This window comes from Empidonax traillii, unplaced genomic scaffold (assembly GCF_003031625.1).
Source record: "Empidonax traillii isolate 1590-97213 ecotype Southwest subspecies unplaced genomic scaffold, ASM303162v1 scaffold756:size664756, whole genome shotgun sequence".
Taxonomy (NCBI): domain Eukaryota; kingdom Metazoa; phylum Chordata; class Aves; order Passeriformes; family Tyrannidae; genus Empidonax; species Empidonax traillii.
The window spans coordinates 102141-121521 of NW_020955949.1; the positions used below are offsets into that span (position 1 = coordinate 102141).

At 40.3% G+C, this 19381-nt stretch overlaps 2 protein-coding genes across 3 annotated transcripts; both read left to right on the forward strand.

Moving 5' to 3' along the window:
- Positions 1 to 70: 70 nt before the first annotated feature.
- On the forward strand, positions 71 to 5266 carry FGG (fibrinogen gamma chain). 2 transcript variants are annotated; one of them, XM_027900934.1, is made up of 10 exons: positions 71 to 224; positions 319 to 363; positions 785 to 968; positions 1073 to 1166; positions 2140 to 2270; positions 2729 to 2862; positions 2990 to 3174; positions 3912 to 4189; positions 4518 to 4684; positions 5047 to 5266. In XM_027900934.1, the coding sequence occupies exons 1-10, from the start codon at positions 150 to 152 to the stop codon at positions 5059 to 5061; spliced, it is 1308 nt and encodes a 435-aa protein (XP_027756735.1). In that variant the 5' UTR covers positions 71 to 149; the 3' UTR covers positions 5062 to 5266. The 2 variants fall into 2 exon arrangements, with proteins under 2 accessions (XP_027756735.1, XP_027756733.1); XM_027900932.1 differs by lacking the exons at positions 4518 to 4684; positions 5047 to 5266 and adding an exon at positions 4288 to 4428 and having other exon boundaries at positions 3912 to 4248.
- A 5958-nt stretch (positions 5267 to 11224) lies between these two features.
- Positions 11225 to 18338, forward strand: FGA (fibrinogen alpha chain). Its single transcript, XM_027900935.1, has 6 exons — positions 11225 to 11357; positions 13143 to 13271; positions 14525 to 14708; positions 15003 to 15148; positions 16088 to 17105; positions 17467 to 18338. The coding sequence occupies exons 1-6, from the start codon at positions 11307 to 11309 to the stop codon at positions 18174 to 18176; spliced, it is 2238 nt and encodes a 745-aa protein (XP_027756736.1). The 5' UTR covers positions 11225 to 11306; the 3' UTR covers positions 18177 to 18338.
- The last annotated feature ends 1043 nt before the right edge of the window (positions 18339 to 19381 follow it).

The following is a 19381-nucleotide window of genomic DNA, read 5'->3' on the forward strand; positions in this document are numbered from 1 at the left end:
TCGGATCCCTACTCCACCTCTTCCCACCACCTCCCAGTGCCCGCCCCCAGCTTCAGCCTGCCGCCTTAAACTGCTGCCACCCTGTGCTGGGTTGGACATTTTCAGCTGCTGACCACAGCGAGCAGCTGTCAGCACCTGGTGGGACAGACATGATGGGGCTGAGGTTACACAGCTGGAGTCCCCTGGGGTCTCTCCTATCCCTGCTCTTCTCAACCAGCATGGCGGTAAGTGAAGAGACAGTGTTAAAAAATATGTTTTTAGCACAGAAAGCACTGTCAGAGAAAATCCACTGAAAGTGGTCTTCTTTCTTCTCTTCAGTACATTCCTACCAGAGAAAACTGCTGCATATTGGATGATCGATTTGTAAGTACCTGAACAATTTTCTTTTATCTTAAGAGTGTAATTAAAGCTTTCCTATGCTGATTGTTAACAGCCATTACCACTTGAAACTCATTGTTATTTTCAATACTTATTAAGTGCGCTGTGCTTAAACCTGTTATTTATTAATAGCAATGTATGCTTGGTAAAAATGTGCGGGAGGCTGCACCATGGGTGAAAGCACACATCCAGAAGATGCTACGAGTAATAGCATACACTGTTTTCTTTCACATAGTGTGAAAGTAAACTGCCTCTGTAAATACAAATACAGCAGAGTGGCAAATGCCTGTCCTTTTTTATCCACTATCATTGGTGTCAGCAGTGCCTGAAAGTTCCTCTGCCCAAATGTTCTGCTCTCCTTTCTTTGGTCCCAAAAGATCGCCAACTATTATTCTTTCCTCTTTAGGGTAGCTTCTGCCCAACAACCTGTGGCATTGCAGATTTCTTTAATAAATACCATCTCAGTGTGGATAATGACCTTCAGGAAATGGAGAGAATTTTGCAGCAGATTTCTAACTCCACAGTGACAACAGAACATCTGATTCAACACATCCAAGGCCTCTATCCTTCAGAGAAGCAGACATTACCAAGTGAGAATATAGAAATAACTGTACAACTGAAAAATATAATTTATGGGGTTTGCATTTTTAAATTACGTAATTGCAATTATTTTATACCTTTGTCTGTTTCACAGATTCAATTGATACTCTTACTCAAAAGTCCAGGAAAATAATTGAAGAAATTATCAGATATGAAAACACTATATTGTCTCATGAAAATACTATACAGTAAGCATCTTCCACCTTTAATTTTATTGACAGTACAAATTGTTTTTATTTCTGTTCTTTTATCAAGTGCCACCAAGGCTCTCTTGGAAAGTTTTTTTGTGCTGACATGGACAATTTTGCTCACGCTGTCATTAGTAGCTGCATAGCAAGGCACAGGAGGATCATGAGGATCTGATACTGAATTCTCTACTCATCTGCATTAGGTGTTAATTGTGCAAGAAGTGCAAGATAAGAATGCTATGAAGCCTGGCAATATTTCTATTTATCTTCCTTTTGCTGTAGCAGCTACCCCTAAATTTTTTTTCATGACCTTTGGAGGTTGTGAGTTTTTGCTGTAATGCAGAGTATGTTGACTGTTTGTACAGTTGTTCACTTGAATCAATTTTGCTGCATATATCCATGAAAATTACAGCTCAGTTACATTATTATAAATCATAAGTAACTTTAAACTCATTAGTAGTCTGTTCTAAATTGACACTGAAAATAAAATTGAAAACATCATTAATGTTTCTAAATCTTAAGGATACGTTTTTTGGCCCTCATGTAAAAAATCTCCACTTCTATAACATTATGTCAAAGATTATTTATGCATTCTGACAGTTACAGCAGTTTATTTACAGAACTTGTGTTTTACAAATATATCCATAATTAAAGAGGGATAGTTTATCATTTACTTTAGGAGAGCAAAGTAAAACTTTCTATAGAGTTATATTCATACACTAATAACTAATTAGAGTTTTGCTGATTAGAGTCAAGTTTTGCGTATGGTTAAGTTTTGCGTAAGGTTAAGTACGTGCTTTCCAATTTTGTCTAGTTTCCTTAACTTTAAATATCAGTGCTATCAGAGGCATCCCCTTTCGCAGGGGTGCATGTAGCAGCATGGTAGACAGATGAAGGATGTGTACAGGGGAATGTGCATTACATGTTCAGAAACAGTGGAGTCAACAGCCCATTTTTATGTCTTTCTGTCCAGACAATTGACAGATACACATATACTGAACAGCAACAGGATTGCACAGCTGAAAGAGAAGATTACCCAGCTCGAGTTACAGTGTCAGAAGCCATGCCAAGACAGGGCTGAAATACAGGAGACGACTGGAAGAGGTACGCAAAATGCTTCGTATGTGGTGGAGGGTTAATTCAGTTACAAGTGTCGCCGGTTGGCATCACATCAATGAGTTATTTGTAGTTTTATGGGCTGTGGATCTCTGCAAAAATATACAAAATTGCAATTTATAAATCTGGTGCTTGGACATATGTCAGTGGCAAGTAGACAAATGCCTTGTTGGCTCTGCAAACAAGGCATTCAGGTGGGACACAGTTCTTCTTTAGTTGCTTAAACTCTATGTCAGACTAAAGGCCTCATCTTATGCAAGATGAGGGAGCTCAGAAGGATTTTTTATGGTAGTGACATTAAAGTATGTGGACTAAATAGCTAACTTTGCAGCAATGGCATTTAGATTAATCGTATTTCTTGTGCTAAAAAAGTTAGACTATAAAATATATGTGAGGACAGAATTGTAGCTAGATTAATCATGATCCTTTGAATATCTTTACTTCAGATTGTCAAGACATTGCAAATAAAGGTGCCAGGAAAAGTGGTCTTTACTTTATCAAGCCTCAAAGAGCCAAGCAGTCGTTCCTAGTCTACTGTGAGATTGACTCATATGGCAACGGCTGGACAGTATTGCAGAGGGTATGTCTATTACGTGTTATTACTATTAGCGAGATTATTGCATCAGCACAGTTTTGTTTACCTACATAAGATATATATCTTTTTGACTGAGGTTTTTATTTCTGGTTTTGGTGTTTTTTCCCCCCAGAGACTGGATGGGAGTGAGGACTTCAGTAAAAATTGGGTTCAGTACAAGGAAGGATTTGGACACCTGTCTCCAGATGACACCACTGAGTTCTGGCTGGGCAATGAGAAGATACATTTAATAACTACACAGTCTACTCTACCTTACACCTTGCGAATAGAGCTGGAGGACTGGAGTGGCAAAAAAGGGTATTTGCTCATGATGCTTCTGAAAATGACGGCTTAAAACCTACTGCTCCCGCTGCTGCATCAATTTGTACAGCTCTGAAAAAATTACGAGCCCTTAGACCTGTTAACATGCACAGGGCATTGCTTTGGCTCCTGAACTTAGAGCTGTGACAGCAGTCACTGTGGGACTTGTTGCCAGGCACACATGCATGTCTGAACGCCACATGCTGTCAGCACTCATTTATTAGGCAGAAGGAATAGGTATCTTCAAGTTTCTTCAAGTCTTATGTGTCTTATGGGCTACATGATTGTTATAAGTCCCTTCCAAATGAGCTATTCTGTTCTATTCTTTTATTTTCTATTCTATATATTCTTTTCTCCAGGAGGACTTATTTTCTTTGCTATTTCTGGAGACATCCACTCCTTCCACCAAGATTTTTCTTGTGACCTCAGCATTACAAACCTGGGAGATATAGATGTGTGTGTGTGTGTGTGTGTGTGAGTGTGTGTTTTTATAATGTAGATATTTCATACATCAGTGAAGACTAATAGTCAGAAAACATGTCTGATACTGGAGCACAAAAGTTGGTTGGAGGTATGTCATTGAACTGAGACCCACAATCACATAATACCAGCTCCTTTTAAAAAGATAGGATGTAATAAATGCCTTTTCTGCAGTTCTAACACCTATGCATTTTCCGTTTGTGCATGACTCAGAATGCAGCATACTCATACTTACCATTCTCCTTTGTTTACAGCACTGCTGACTATGCTGTATTCAAAGTGGGAAGTGAAGAAGACAAGTATCGACTGACCTACGCCTACTTTCTCGGTGGTGAAGCTGGGGATGCTTTTGATGGTTATGATTTTGGAGATGACCCGAGTGATAAATCCTTTACCTATCATAATGGCATGCGGTTCAGCACCTATGATAATGACAACGATAACTATGCTGGCAACTGTGCTGAGCAAGATGGATCTGGATGGTGGATGAATAGGTGTCATGCTGGCCACCTCAATGGCAAATATTATACAGGTAAAGTGTCTTCTAAATACTTACAATCCAGGACACCATATTTTAGTGGCAAAGAAAAATGAGTCACTTTCATTGAGTATGTTTTACCATCTGGATTTTCCAAAGCTGGCAATAGCTTAATGCCAGCAGTAGGAACTTATGGCTGCTCTCCATCCCAAAGTGGGAGAGTCAATCCTGAGGGGAAGAAAACTAGGAGAAGAAAGGCAGTGAACAGGGCCTGTTAGCATGCCCAGGGGTGCCATGGAAGTGTTAGTACCAGAGACATGTATGGGCACAATAACTATTTTAGAAAACAACTAACTGATTTACTGCAACTGATATTTTTTAGGTGGTGTGTACACATCAGAAGATGCTGGTCCATCTGGATATGACAACGGCATTATCTGGGCAACCTGGCGTGACCGGTGGTACTCCATGAAGAAATCTGCAATGAAAATCATCCCATTCAACAGACTGTCAGTAGATGGACAGCAGCACAATCTGGGCACCAAACAGGTTCGACCACAGGGCCTAGGAGATATTTAAAATAATAGCAGAACATAGTGGTCATTTCAAACACTGAGCGTGGACAGCTGAAGTGTTAAGCCCACCTACAGAAGTTGGCTTTATTTACCACTTTGTCACAGAAATATTTGTACTTCAATTTTAGTATACCTTTTACATTACTGTTTCTTTTAACAGATAAATAAATGGGTAGTCTCATGATCAGAAATAATCCCTTTCCCATATGTGTTTTAAATGCTACATTTTTAATTTTCAACTAGTATAACTATGTATGAACACTATCAACACGTCATCATAGCCTTATGTATGTCTTTGTTTAGAAGAACATTAAAATACTCTTTTTTCTGTTGTAGGTTGGAGACGTGTAAAGGACAATTTCACAAAGGCCAGTCTGAACAGGGAAAGCAAATCTTTTCTCTCTTGGACACCGAACCTACCTAACAATATAGAGTTCAGTTTTGACTATAAAACACCATTGACTGTAAGATGCCCAAACCTCTTTCCTGAGAAGTGCTTACCTCTGCAGATGGTTATTTTTTTCTGTACACATTCTCAATAAATTTTTGATTATTACAAAAAAATCTGAACTTGTTATCTGTTCTCTACAGTTGGCCAAACAAAACTAAGAAAACTTTTGATGGTTGGAAGGTTACTCTGATCAAACCTATTTGATTCAGTCATTTCTGAATTGCACACCAGTAGCTTCTGCTCTTTGTTTAGAGACACGAGTTGGAGCTATTTCTCCATAAAATGTGGCTTTTTTCCAAAAGTTTACAAGTTTTCTAATAAAATTGATTTGTGACATAGATCAAAGTACATAGCAACTTCAAAGCAGCCTATTTTACTGCTGAAGACTACTTAACTGAATCTACCACAAAGTAGTGTTCAATCAAGACGTGTTAGGAAGTATACTATCAATGACCAAGAACAGTGTTTTACTCCAAAGCAGACATACTAACAAGTTGCTTAAATTTTACTCAGGTTTAATTTGCTATATGACACATTGTAGCACACTGTACAGCCATTGTTCCTGAATACCCCTCTTTTTTCATAAATATTTAAAAATTGATCTAATGTATCTAGTGTCATTTTCCAACTTAAATTTCACAGCAGAAATTCATTGTGTTTTACTTGCATTTTCTTTTTCTGGGTCTGGTAATAATCTTCTATGTGATGCACATAAGCAAATTCACAGCACAGATCAAGACCTGCAAAGAGTTTGTGGTGCTGTTTGAATGTACTTGCTCAAAATCTGATGGGTACATTTGAGCAGTGCATTAGCAAATCACATTAGGCTTATAGACAAATTACTCAACAGAAAATACATTCAGAGGTAGAAATTATCTCTATTCTCAAGTTGATATATTAAGAAGTGAAACAGGAAGTGTATCCTGGTCTTTATGTTTAGCTACTTGTGAAAGAACAGACATTTGTCTGGTATTTCTGAATAGCACATTCAAATACTTTATTTTAAAGACAGGAGGATATTACACTAAATAAGACAGATCTTAAAGTCAGTTTATGTTGCCTCAACAGTCTTCCAGTTTTGTTGCCCAGGTCTCTAGTGATGCTGCTGCTGAGCCTCTTCCCTGGATCTGAGTCTCCACAGCATGATAAAGTGCTGACTCCCTCTGATTTTTACTGAGGTTTTCAATTAATTGAAGTTTTACTCTTCTAAGAGGAAGGTTCATTTCTCAGGATTAGGTGAGAAGCCATCATAAGTGTAGGGTCAGGTGGGGCTAACAACTGTTTGAGATGAGGGATGACCCCTCCACGCCACTGAACCAGTGTATTCACCCAACTCTGTTGCACCCATGCAACCAGCCATGCTGCACAGCTCACCACCAGCCTTTACACCCAATTCCTCACCAAGCAAAGCACTTTTCCTGAATGTTTTGTGGTGTAAGGCCTTTCCCATGGCTCCTCATAGCTGAAGCAGTGTGTGTAGAGAGGCTGGAGAGAAGGATGCAAGGGAAAGGTTGGCAAGGCAAGTCTGACCCTGATTCTGCAAACAGCCACTTGAGGGGCATTGGCCGAGTCTCTCCCACTTCCTGTTTTCAATTTATACCACCTAGGACATGACTTTAAGGTTGATATTACTTACATATTTGCAACATATATTTTAAAAATATTCCTTTCCCCTCTGTCATTTGGACTTCTGTGTCCTCACAGTTAGGTCTGAACTGTGCTTTGCCTCTCCTGGTTTAGCTTTTGGCTCTAATGATTTAGTTCACGACAACCTGCTGTAACTGCACACACTCCATTGGTGTGAGCTGGCATTTTATGGATTGCTCACCATAATTAAGATTGGCTTATTCTTCCCGCTGTTTTGTTGATTGGTGTCTTAAGTTTTCACAAATCATTTTAACCTCTGGAGAGGAGCATTTGCTCCAGTGGTCAGGAGAGTCAGAGTTAGTGAATCCAAAAAGCCTGATCTTTCAAACAAGTCCTGTGCCAGAGTTCATCAGTGAGTCAGGCACGATCCAAGCCCACAGTTATATTCTCTGGGCCCTGAAAGAATCTCGCAAGAGTCATGCCTTTGGAAGCTCCTTTCTACTGTGTCCAAACCTCTGTCTATCAGAAACAGGCCTGAAAAGACCTTCTATTTCTTCTAACTCTTAAAAGGAGATTAATACTCTCTGTACTATTTTTGCAAGCAAATACATTGCAATTGAACTTAATGCCCCTATTTTGTATACTGAGATCTTGTCTTTCTCTTCTCTAAATTAGTCTTTATTGTACATGACCCTCAGACCATAGCCTAAAGTAAAAGCTGCCTGTATTTAGAAAACTCTGTCCCTCTCAACTTATTTATTATAGGACTTGGTGGCCTGTCTTGCACACCTTGTGCTTGCAATGACTCTTCCAAAGATCACTGTAGCACAAAACAGAGCAATATCACTCCAAAAAAACAAGTGGATAGGGAAGGGATAAAGGAAAAAAGAGTCAAAGTGCGTAGACTGGAGGACTTTCTGGATTCCTCAGTCCTAGAATACTGCACGGGGAAAGTGTGGGACCAGGTGCTGGGACTGACTAGTAATGACTTCAAAAGAGTTAGGAAGCCTGAGGAGCATATGAAGAGAAAGTGAAGATGAGAGCTGAGTCTGAAGGAGAATGGAGGCTAAGACAAAGCATCCACAGGAGAGACATGAATGAGCAGGTGAGAGAAGCAGAAAGCACCACTTGGAAACTGGTGGTGGGGACTGGTGGTAAGGCAGGAGACAAAGGCAGAGCTGGGCAAACAAGGTGGAACTCACATACAGGGCACACAAGCCTGAGGTAAATCCCAGACTCCCTGACTATTGCTGTGGCATTCAGCCAAGAGCAGGGCAGATGAAGTAGTGAACTGCACTTCTGTCCTTTGATCATGAATTAAAGTTAAATCCAAAGTTTACTAGCTCTTGGCCTCTAGCCTTTCAAACAAACACTGGGAGAAGCGACTGGATGATTGCAACAAAAGGTACAGGCTGAAGGTTAGGCACAGACTCAGCCCTCAACTGGAAGGCTTGAGAAACTCCTCCTTCACCCCAGCCTCCCCCAGCAGTTCCCTTCGCAGCAAGCAGGAAACCCCTCTTAGCTTACCTAATGTTTATGATCAGTTATCAGCTTTTTCCTGTCCCTCTAGCCTTGGTGAACTAGTTTTCCTTGGACCAGCGTTGAGTTTACTGTGTTTCAGTGTCACCAGAGAGCTGTGCCCTCCATCAGGGTCAGAGGAGGCCTGGAACATGGTACTTGCCATGTCCCTGATCACACTGGTGGCTGGTGCCAGGGACACCACCTAGGAAATTGTCAGCATGGTTGAAAAGGCCAGAAACTCTTTTGCTTTGCATGCTCTTACTACTCGTGATTTTCAAGGCCTATTAAATTACAAAAATAATGTTCATGTATTATTGATGATCACAAAATCAAGCTCCTACAAACTGGGAAAAGTTAGAACCAAAGTGACATGTCACATCACATCTGAATTATGAGGAATGCTTTAGTTGTTCCATAGGTTGTAATGCATAGAGCGAGCAAGACCAGGCGGGATACAGTGGTCTTTTACTTACAGTGGATATCCTGCAGAATTAGGTGCTATTTCTGCCCTGATCACCCTGTTCCTTTGGGACCAGAGGCAAGACACTCAGGGGTCTCAGAGCTATCTGCTGACTATTCCCCCTGAGCCACAGAGCCCCCCTGTACAAGCACAGAGATGCAGCTGCCATCAATGGGATCTGCACACATGGTGTGCTCTGAAGACTCAGACTTTGGGATCAAAATGGATCCCAAAAATTAATAACTACTTTTTGACCTAATCTCCTCACTTGGTTTCTGCAGCTGTGAAAAGGGGAAACTCATGGCCAGGGAATCAGTGTTTGTAAAGCACTACAGGAAAATTTTTGAAGCTTTAAGCAGTCTGCAAGAGCATCCTCATTCGATGAAAAGAGTGTACAGCTCTGGGCAGCTGCTTGACTGTGGAGCACCATCCATGCTCAGTGTGAGGAGGAAGGGGTTCAGTGGAAAAAACATCATATTGTGATCCTGCAGTAAAGCACAGTCCATGAATGTATGCACAAGGAGAAACCATGGAGGTTGCATCTGCAGTTCTTGTGTTCCTGAGCAGGAAGGTTCCAAGACTGTAACCTTTGACCAGACTTTTTTATCTATCATAGAGGCTAAAATGGAGCTTTTTGGAGTTTAACAGGGAGATTCTCCATGGACCTCAGTGTATTTTTTATGAAGCCCATTTTACTCTGTTCTGTAAAATAATTAATCCTAATCCTGTAAGACTTCCTCTTTTTGTGTTCCTTTCCCACTTTGAGCATTTAACTGTCCTCTGAGTTTTTTATAGTTCTTTCACAGAACTGCTGCAACAGAGAGAACAAAACTGTATAGGACTTGATGGGGAAGCATCACCAATCTTGCCCCTGGTGAAGTTAGCAGCTGAGAATTTTGGTGTGTTAGTATGTTGATTATCTGCTTTGAGTTCAGGAGCTACTTTATGTGCATTTATCAACCAACAGTATGGCCATGGCCGGATGACCTTCAAACTGAGCAAAAGGTAATATGAGACCCATTTCGACATTTTTTGTTGAAGTTAGTTTGGCTTTCTTGTTGCTGAATTCAGAAGAGTTTTTGTTGCATGCGATTCAACAGAAGACTCTACAAAGAGTTAAATGTAAGTGAAATGCTTTGTCATGCAAAACTACATCCTGGTGGTGTAGGTGTTAATCAATGTAGCACCATCTTACTGAGTTCTTCTGCTCGGGATATGGGTTGTTTTCAGTGATATTGGTATAGGTTAGGTTTAAGAGGATTTTCCTAGACAAGAAAAGCATGAAGTGCAAGGCCAGAAATGGGAGGAAGCAAGGGGTCCACTTCAGCTACAGGGAGTTTCACATGCAGAGGGTTCAAGCCTCCTGAAGGCAGAAAACAAGAGGAAAAGCAGAGGAAAGGAGGCTAAGGCAAAACCTGTGAGGCTGATGGAATGTATCCAAAGCTAAAATCAGCTATTTTGAATTTAGTATGTTTTACAATGTCAGAGTTAGGCTAAAATGTGTTCCTGTAAAGCAGAATGTGATAAGATGTTGTACCCTATCGGCAATGAAGAGTTTTGTGGGTGTCATGAAGTTTTAAAAGGCCAAGAGAGTTTTGTTTTTTCAACTGAATACATCCACATTTACTCTAGCAAAGGTTTTTTTGCTCATTCCTGCTCACTGCAGTGCAACTTTTGAGATGGGCAGCATCTCTCAAGTGTCTGACAGCCATGTATGACCCTCCCCAGTATTAGTAAGGCTTGTTATAGAGATCACAGAAGCAAGACATTATTGAAAGTTGCCACACACCGACTGTACCCATTATATAACCTATTAGAGAGACATGGCTCCTTAGGAAGATTTAATTATCCTTAAGATCTGTTCTGAGACATTTTAAAGTACCACTCTATTGTGCTCTTCATAAATATATATTTTGAACAAATCCTTCTTGATAAAGATTATAATACACTGCTGGTGTAAGAAACAGCATAATGTTAAACACATCATATATTCCACAAATACCACCAAGACCATAAACTGATGTAAGTTGGTCTCTGCACTCCTCAGGAATTAATTTTGGTTGATGACCACACGGTCACAGATAAACTGTATTAACCTTTCTTAGAGTAGTACTTGCTTTGGAACATCCAGTGGATTTCACAGCAGCGGAACACAGAAGGGGCAAAGCTATTACTTCCTTTTTCAGATGTCACCTCTTTGATTATGCAGCTAAATGCCCATGACACAGATTGTGTGACTTCCAGAAAATGAGGATTGCTGGATCCCACTAGGTCCTGCATACATCTTAGTTGAACATCCAGTGACGAGAAACAACTGTAGACAGATTTTTTTTCCTGGAACTCATGGAGTTGCCGGCATGTTGGTGTTGTACAAACTTATCTGGAGCAAATAACAGTGGAAACTTGTGCAAGAGTCCTTAAGTAATCACTGAAGGGGGAGGGGGGTAACTGGCATGTTTTTTCTACAAACAGAGGGGAGCATAATGATTAATCCCAGCTTTACATTCAGGTTTAAATTGCACCAAAAGACTGGTGAAGAGCATCCTTTCAGTCAGAATTCTTGCTCTTCCCCTGAAGATGATACCTTTGAGGATCCTCTGTGTTTTGCTGGGCCTCAGCATAGCTTGGGTATGAGTTTACTTACTTAACTCTTTTCATATCTTTCTGTTTTGAATAGTAAACATTTATTTAATGTTCAATCATAAATTTACATAAATTTTGGCTGTCATCTAGCTTGTAAAATTCAATGCACACATATATGCACAAACTTACTTTAACCACCTCACTGATGGACTTTTATTATTAGTTCTTGACTATCCAGCTCTCTATGGTTTTGCTTAATTTGATTTTGCTGAGTCTGCCTGGCTTCAAGAGGAGCAAAACATATATTAACATGAGTTCATAGATTCATAGGTAATGCTGTAAGTCTTAAACACAACTTACTGGATGCTGGTGACTCCAGCCGCTTGAGAATTTTCATGTTTATTAGGATGAATTCTACTTTCCTTTGGACAGCATTTCGGCAGGATTTTCCACCTACAAATGACACACAATACTTTTATTATGAAATACACATTTAAAAACTAGGATTCTTGTGGCAGCAACATCAGCTGAAACTAGAGCTAGATAAGAATCAAAAGAGATAAAATTGTTTTTCAACAAAATTATATGCAAAATTATAACAAAATTATGTTATGCTAACATAACCTTATTTTTTTCTCACTGAGGACTCAGTCTATAATCTTATGTTAAATTTTTTACATTTCTCTTTGTGACTATTTTCTGATGGAAGTGCATGTTTTAACAAATGACAGAAATTATAGGAACCAGAAGAAGCCATATTAGAGCTGTCAGCACCCAAAGGACATTTATGGGGCTTATGTGCTACTTTTAGGAGGCACTTGGGTTGGATCAAGTAATTAATTAATAAAACTAGTGTGAATGAGCTGATTTTAATAAAGACATACCAGTTCCCCAGAGGCTAGAATTAGGATTTCCTTCTCAGCCTCATAATTAATAATTAATAATAAGAAGAAGACTTAATAATTAATATAATAAAGCATTAATTATGATGTTTGAAAAGTACAAAAGGCACGCAGAGGAATCCAGTCAGACTTAATTACATTTCAAACCCTAAAACAGCACTTTTTTTAATGAACAAGAATAATTTTACAGTCTTTATTAAGTGATAACACTGTATGAATCCTTATCATGTTTTGGCTTAGAATTAGTTTGTATATATCACTTTTTCTTCTCAGACTTGAAGAAAGTCTCAGTATATTTATTTCTCTCCTTTCTATAAGCACAGTGAAATCCATTCATGACCAACATTATTATTTTAATTATTAGTTTCTTGCTCTTTTGCCAGGCAAAACAGTGTTATAAGCTTGCAGTTAGCAACTATGATTAAAATCAGGAACACTAATGGGAAACCTCTTCATATATATATCTTTAAGCCAGTTTTGTGTGGACTGAAGGTGGTAAAGTGACAATAAGAATTTTAAAGTATTGCAACAAACAGAAATAGAACATAGGATTTTTAAAATATTTGCTTTAACTTATCCAGTTTCAATTTAATTTCAAGTTAATTTTATATTTACACACAGAACAAAATATTTATGTGGAATGATATTAGCATAATATATCCGGAACATCACTAGCTCTCTACACAGCTGCTTTAATTTTAAGAGATACAAGCTTTATTCTGAGAAAACAAACAAAATCATAACTCACAATAAATTGAGTTGAGAATAAGATCCTTGCACTGTTTGGTGTGGTGCTTAGCAGATGGCTGTGATTGCCACACATCACCTGTGCTACTCAGTGTTGGAGGACATCAGCATTATGTTTCTGTTCTCTTGGCAGCTTTTTTGGTAATCTTGGTTTTGCTTTTCCCCTTCTTCCTCCTGGCAGGCACAAGATGGAGAGAGTACATTTGAAGAGCTGGGTGCGGGAGTGCGTGGTCCCAGGATTGTGGAGCACATGTCCCAGTCCACCTGCCAGTATGATAAGAACTGGCCCATCTGTGCTGACGATGACTGGGTGAGCTCTTTGCTCTGGGGTGGAAGTGGGGCATGTCCGTAGGGCACTCGCAGACCTCAGCCAGAGGTCATTGCAATAGGTGCCACACAGCCTCGGGTGTTAAGTCTGAGGAAGGATAGGTAATACTTCAGTTTGGGGCAGCCTGGAGAGATCTGCTGTGGGAAAGAAAGAATGAAAGGAGAAAACTAGGAGAAAGGAAGAGGGAGAAGCTTGCAGTGGTGCAGAATGAGAAGAGAAAGTATGTCTGGAAAAGAAAGATTAAATTAAAGAAGACTAATCCTAGAAAACCAGAAGAAGCATTTCTTTTCAAAATTCTGATAATGGTAAGAGAAGGGCACCAGAAAGAAAGATGTGAGACAAAGAAAAGAAATAGCTAAAAATCACATGCTCTTTCACTAGTTACTTTTTAGGAATTCAGATTACAAGATGCTCAGTAAAAGTTTCATAGTGATTGACTGGAGGAGTCTGAGGGGAGACCTCACTGTGGTCTACAAGTTCCTCATGAGGGGAAGAGGAGAGGCAGACACTGATCTCTTCTCTGTGGTGACCAGTGACATCACCTGAGGGAACAGCCTGAAGTTGCGTCAGGGCAGGTTTAGGTTGGATATTAGAAAAAAGATTCTTCACCCAGAGTGTGGTTCAGTACTGGAACAGGCTCCCCAGGGAAGTGGTCACAGCACCAAGCAAGAGTTCAAGGAGTGTTTGGACAATACTCTCAGACACATGGTGTGACTCTGGGGGTGGTCCTGTGCAGGGCCACAAGTTGGACTCGATGATCCATGTGGGACCCTTCCAACTCAGCGTATTCTGTGATTCTGTGACTAGATGTCTTCATGTATAAACTATTAATTTCTCTCTTTCTTGCCTTTTGCATTTCAGTCAATTGCTATGCTACATTTATTTGATGACATCTTGGCAAAGAGCCTAACTCTGTAAGAACATTCAGCTTTTCTGATGAAAACTTTGCTTAAAACAGTTGGCCTCTAATATCCTTGCTCAAACTGGACAACAGACTTCTTACAGAGCCCTTCAGAAAGTGTGTGTGTGTATATATGAAATAAATATATATGTATATATAATCTCACCCATGAGGAACAGAGGAGAGACAAAGCTGGAAGTTTACTTTTTCCTCACCCCACGCTTATGGCGGGTTTTTGAGAATAAGCTTTACTGATCAGCGTTTTTTTTCATCATTACACAAAATGTTTACTTGTGAGGATTTTAACACAATTATTTCCCTCTTCCAATTTTAGGGTACCAAATGTCCATCAGGCTGCAGAATGCAAGGACTGATTGATGACATGGACCAGGATTATAGTCGCAGAATAGACAAAATCAAAAAACTGCTTGCAGATAATCAAAACAACTATAAAAAATCTAATCAGATAATTGTGGAAACTGTAAATGCACTAAAACCAAACCTGGACAGTGCTAATCGTGAGTATCTCATGCACCCAGTTTTATTACCCACTGCTGAATTATTCTTTTTTGTGAATAAGCAATATGCAGTGAAAATATGTGCTGCACTGGACATAATTGTCAAGAACCAGAATGAACATAATAATAGACTATTAACTGCTAGTTAGTAAAAACTAATGCAATTATTTTCTGCTCAGTGCTATGAGAAATATGTTCTAAATTTTGTGTTTAATTACACATCCTAAAATATGATTTACACATTTAGGAAAGAAAGTCACGTACATAACTGACTGTGAGGCATTTCTGTTTCAGAGGTTGATGAGACTTATGGAATCGTGTCAGGAGAGCTGAGACGGAGAATTTTGACATTAAAACAGAGAGTTGTCACTCAAGTAAACAGAATTAAAGCTTTGCAGAGCAGCATCCAGGAACAAGTGGTGGAGATGAAACGCTTAGAGGTAGGTATCTGCTACGCGGTTTCCATTCTTTCCAGGGCTTAACTACAGAAAGAGGATCTATCCCATATACTGTACATGGTGAGCAGTGCTCTCTCTGGAAGAAAACATGATGCAGCTCTCACAGGATCTGACTTGCTGAGACAAATGCCCAAATGATTTGCTTTCTGTTCATCTTGGTTTTCTATTTCTTCTCTGTGGGAACCAGCGTTAGCTCCATAGGACTCCCGGTCCCATCTGCTGCTTCTGCTCTCAGTTATCTACTGATACCTGGTTCTGTATGAAGCGTTTCTCCTCCTGTAAGGAGTTGCCGAGCAGTTAGGAGGTGGACGTGCTCTGTCCATTCCCATGCTGCCACTGCTGCTCGCAGCCAGGGCTGGCATTAGAATCCGCATTACTAGACTAGATTGCAGCCAGTTCTTCTGATGGTAATGCAAGGAAAGGTCCTGCACAAAAAACAGTTTTGCTCAAAGGCCTATTTGTGATGCCTAGACCAGATATCCAGTATTTGGATCATTTGAGAAAGCAATGGTAACCCCATAATGGCAGGCCTCACAGGAGGGCCATGACAGGCTCTGGGACAAGTCCAGTGTCTTCCTCTCTCCTTGGTGAACCCATTTCTGCCCTGGTCCACAGAGGAAGCATTCTCAGCTCTGCAGCACTCCTTCCAAACCCAGGAAGATACCCCTATACCCTGAGAATAAAGGGAGCAGAGATTGGGAACATGCTACAGTGGAACTCCATGGAACTTGTGCACTGTGCTATTGCATGTGTTGTATTTACAATGGAAATAAACCTAGGATCATTTCAAAACTGAAAAGTTCAGCTGTAGGTGGGAGGTACAAGGGCAGCTCCCATCTTTCCCCTGTTCAGTAAAGGATACCCTTGCTTGAGGAAGCCAGGAAAGCTCCCTAACCAAATTATTTCTCTCTGGTTGTGTAGGTGGACATTGACATTAAGATACGAGCTTGTAAAGGAACCTGTGCTAGAAGTTTTGATTACCAGGTGGACAAGGAAAGCTACGACAACATCCAGAAGCAGCTTGCTCAAGCCAACTCCATCAACTTGAACCCAGAACTTGAAACAACCACCCTGAGCACACTGAAAATGAGGCCACTTAAGGACTCCAATGTTCCTGATCATTTTAAGCATAAGCCTCTGCCAGAAATGCAAGCTCTGAACATAATTAATGACATCAAGCAGATGCAAGTGGTATTAGAAAGACCGGAAACAGAGACAAACCCCTCACGAGGCGACAGCCCATATCACATGTCAGAATCAAGGGGGGATGGACCTCCATATGCCAGCAAATTAGTTATTCCTACTCATGGGAGAGAAACCCTTAGTCTGGAAGACAAAACCTCCTCCGCTGTTCGTAGATGCACCAAAACTACCACCAAAAAAATTGTCAGTGGCCCTGATGGCCCTAGAGAAGAAGTAGTTGAGAAAACAATTTCTTCTGATGGCTCAGACTGCTCTTATTTACACGGAGCAGGAAATTTTGGAGGGGAAGGGACCACCTACCATTTTAGTGGTGCAGATGGCATGCACAAGCTAGAAAGGTTATCCCCTGAGCTAGAGTCATTTTTTACCCCTGATTCTGCATCCACTGCTAGTAAGCGCACAACTGGCACAGGCAGTACCAGTCATTCAGGGACTTATGGGGCAAAAGACAAATTTGCAGACTTAGGAGAGGTGGAGGAAGATGACTTTGCAGGACTTCACCCATCTGGATTCCCATCTGGCAGTGCAAGGCACTCCAAGACTGTAGTGACCAGCACCTCTTCTAGTTTCAACAAGGGAGGCTCCACTTTTGAGACCAAATCAATAAAGACCCGTGAAATAACTGAGCAGCTAGGTGGGGTGGAACATGATCAGAGTGCAGAGGACACCCCAGACTTTCAGGCACGCAGCATCAGACCACCAGGAGTGAAGCGAAGGACAGCCAGCACTGGGAAAGGTAGTTATTGAGGTAGTGGAGCTGAACTCCATCCATAACCAAACTGACACATTTGTTTTAGATACTATAGTACAAAAGTGTGATGATAAAATGTAATCACTGTGTCTGTTTTTTGCCACCTTGGAAACAGAAGGGAAAATACTTCATTAATACTTGGGTATTACATAGACAATTCACAGTTTAAGAAGTGTGTAAAGTTTTCTTTTCTGAATTCTTTTTAATGTTGCCTGTCACTATACCTAGTGTACTCCACAACATGTTTAACAATTTTCCCCTGAACTATTGGTATTTGGATTCCTCTGAACCTTTTATTAAATTTTGCTGATAACTTCTGTCAAACCAGATCAACTTTTTTTTTTAGACTGTGATGATATCCGCCAGAAACACACTTCTGGTGCCAAAAGTGGCATTTTCAAAATCAAGCCAGCGGGATCCAATAAGGTCTTGTCTGTTTATTGCGACCAAGAGACCACTTTGGGAGGATGGCTATTGATCCAACAGAGAATGGATGGATCAGTGAATTTTAACCGGACCTGGCAAGACTACAGGAGAGGTTTCGGCAGCGTGGATGGCAGAGGGCGAGGAGAGTTTTGGCTGGGCAATGAAAACATGCACTTGCTGACTCAAAATGATACTCTCCTTCGGGTAGAGTTAGAGGACTGGGATGGAAATGCTGTGTATGCAGAGTATATTGTACAGGTAGGGTCTGAAGCAGAAGGGTATGCCCTTACTGTGTCTTCCTACGAGGGGACCGCTGGGGACGCACTGATCGCTGGCTGGATGGAAGAGGGCACCGAATACACGTCCCATGCCCAGATGAAGTTCAGCACCTTTGACCGGGACCAGGACCACTGGGAGGAGAACTGTGCGGAGATGTATGGGGGCGGATGGTGGTACAACAGCTGCCAGGCAGCCAACCTCAATGGCATTTACTACCTGGGAGGCCACTATGACCCCAGGTACAACGTTCCATACGAGATCGAAAATGGCGTGGTCTGGCTGCCATTTAAAGCCTCTGACTATTCCCTCAAAACTGTTAAAATGAAAATCAGGCCCATTGAAACCCTGTAGAAAGACAGGTTTTTAATGTGTCTTACAAGTTGAAAATATTTTATATATATATATATATATATATATATATATATATATGCATGATGTACCTTTACTCTGCAAATTTGAAGGCAACTGCGTGTATCTGTGACTTAAAAAATAAACAATGATTAATTATTAACAGAAGAATTCTTTGATTTATTTTTAGCTGAAAAACCTTTTCAAGGTTTTAAAAAAACTGATTTAAAAATCCTTTTAATATGAACTTTTTTCATGTCTTTGTCGACGTCTTTGGCAGCTCACACCTTGAGATAAAAATATTTATAATTTGAACTATTTACTTTGTTTAGGAGTGCTAAAGAAGTGAAAGAATTTATAAGTATGTTCACAACAAGATCCTGCTTCCGCTAGCATGAACTGTGAAAGTGTGACCAAGTTCAACATTCACTATTCTAGGCCATCTCCTCTTATTTCTATTTCAAGGGGGGCACAACAGCAGTGGGAGTCCGTTCTCAGGCAGAACCGAGAGTGGTTTGGGTTCTCACTCTTGCCACATACCTAACATGGAGAACACTTTGATAAACAACATTTTGGGACTGATTTTAAGGATCTCCTAAGCTTTGATTTTATAAATATATAGACCCTCCATCCCATTGATGAATTTTAGATCGCCTACCACGCATACTGTGGCTTCAAAATAAGACAGATCCATGATAACTCATCAAAATACAACTTCCAAAACAGGCTGTTATTTTCTAGCAACCACTAAAAGGTTATGACTATAACCAGCACAAGTAAGATGAGGAGCACTTGAATCTTTTTCAGTACATGTGCCAAGCAAAGATTTTTACACAGATAAGGGTTTTAAATCAGGTTGCTGACAGTGTGTGGTAAGGATCTTTTAGAAAAAAAAGCTGGCTGCATTGAAAACCAGCTATATTTGATACACAGTTATACAAGAACATGTTGTATTTACCTTTATACCTTATGATATAAAGTTACACCGGTATTTACACTGTTTAATATTTCTGTGCTTATATTGAGGAACAAGCGTGAAGAAACTTCCTGGTCTCCAATCTCACTGGCATGTCGCATACCATTTATCAGTATCATCAAATACTGGCAAAGCAGCTCGCTTTTAGCCTTTTTTCAGTGCTTCTCAAACACAGTCACTGACTAATCTTTTTGGAAAGTTTGCTGAAGAGCAAAGACCTCTTTACAGTCAT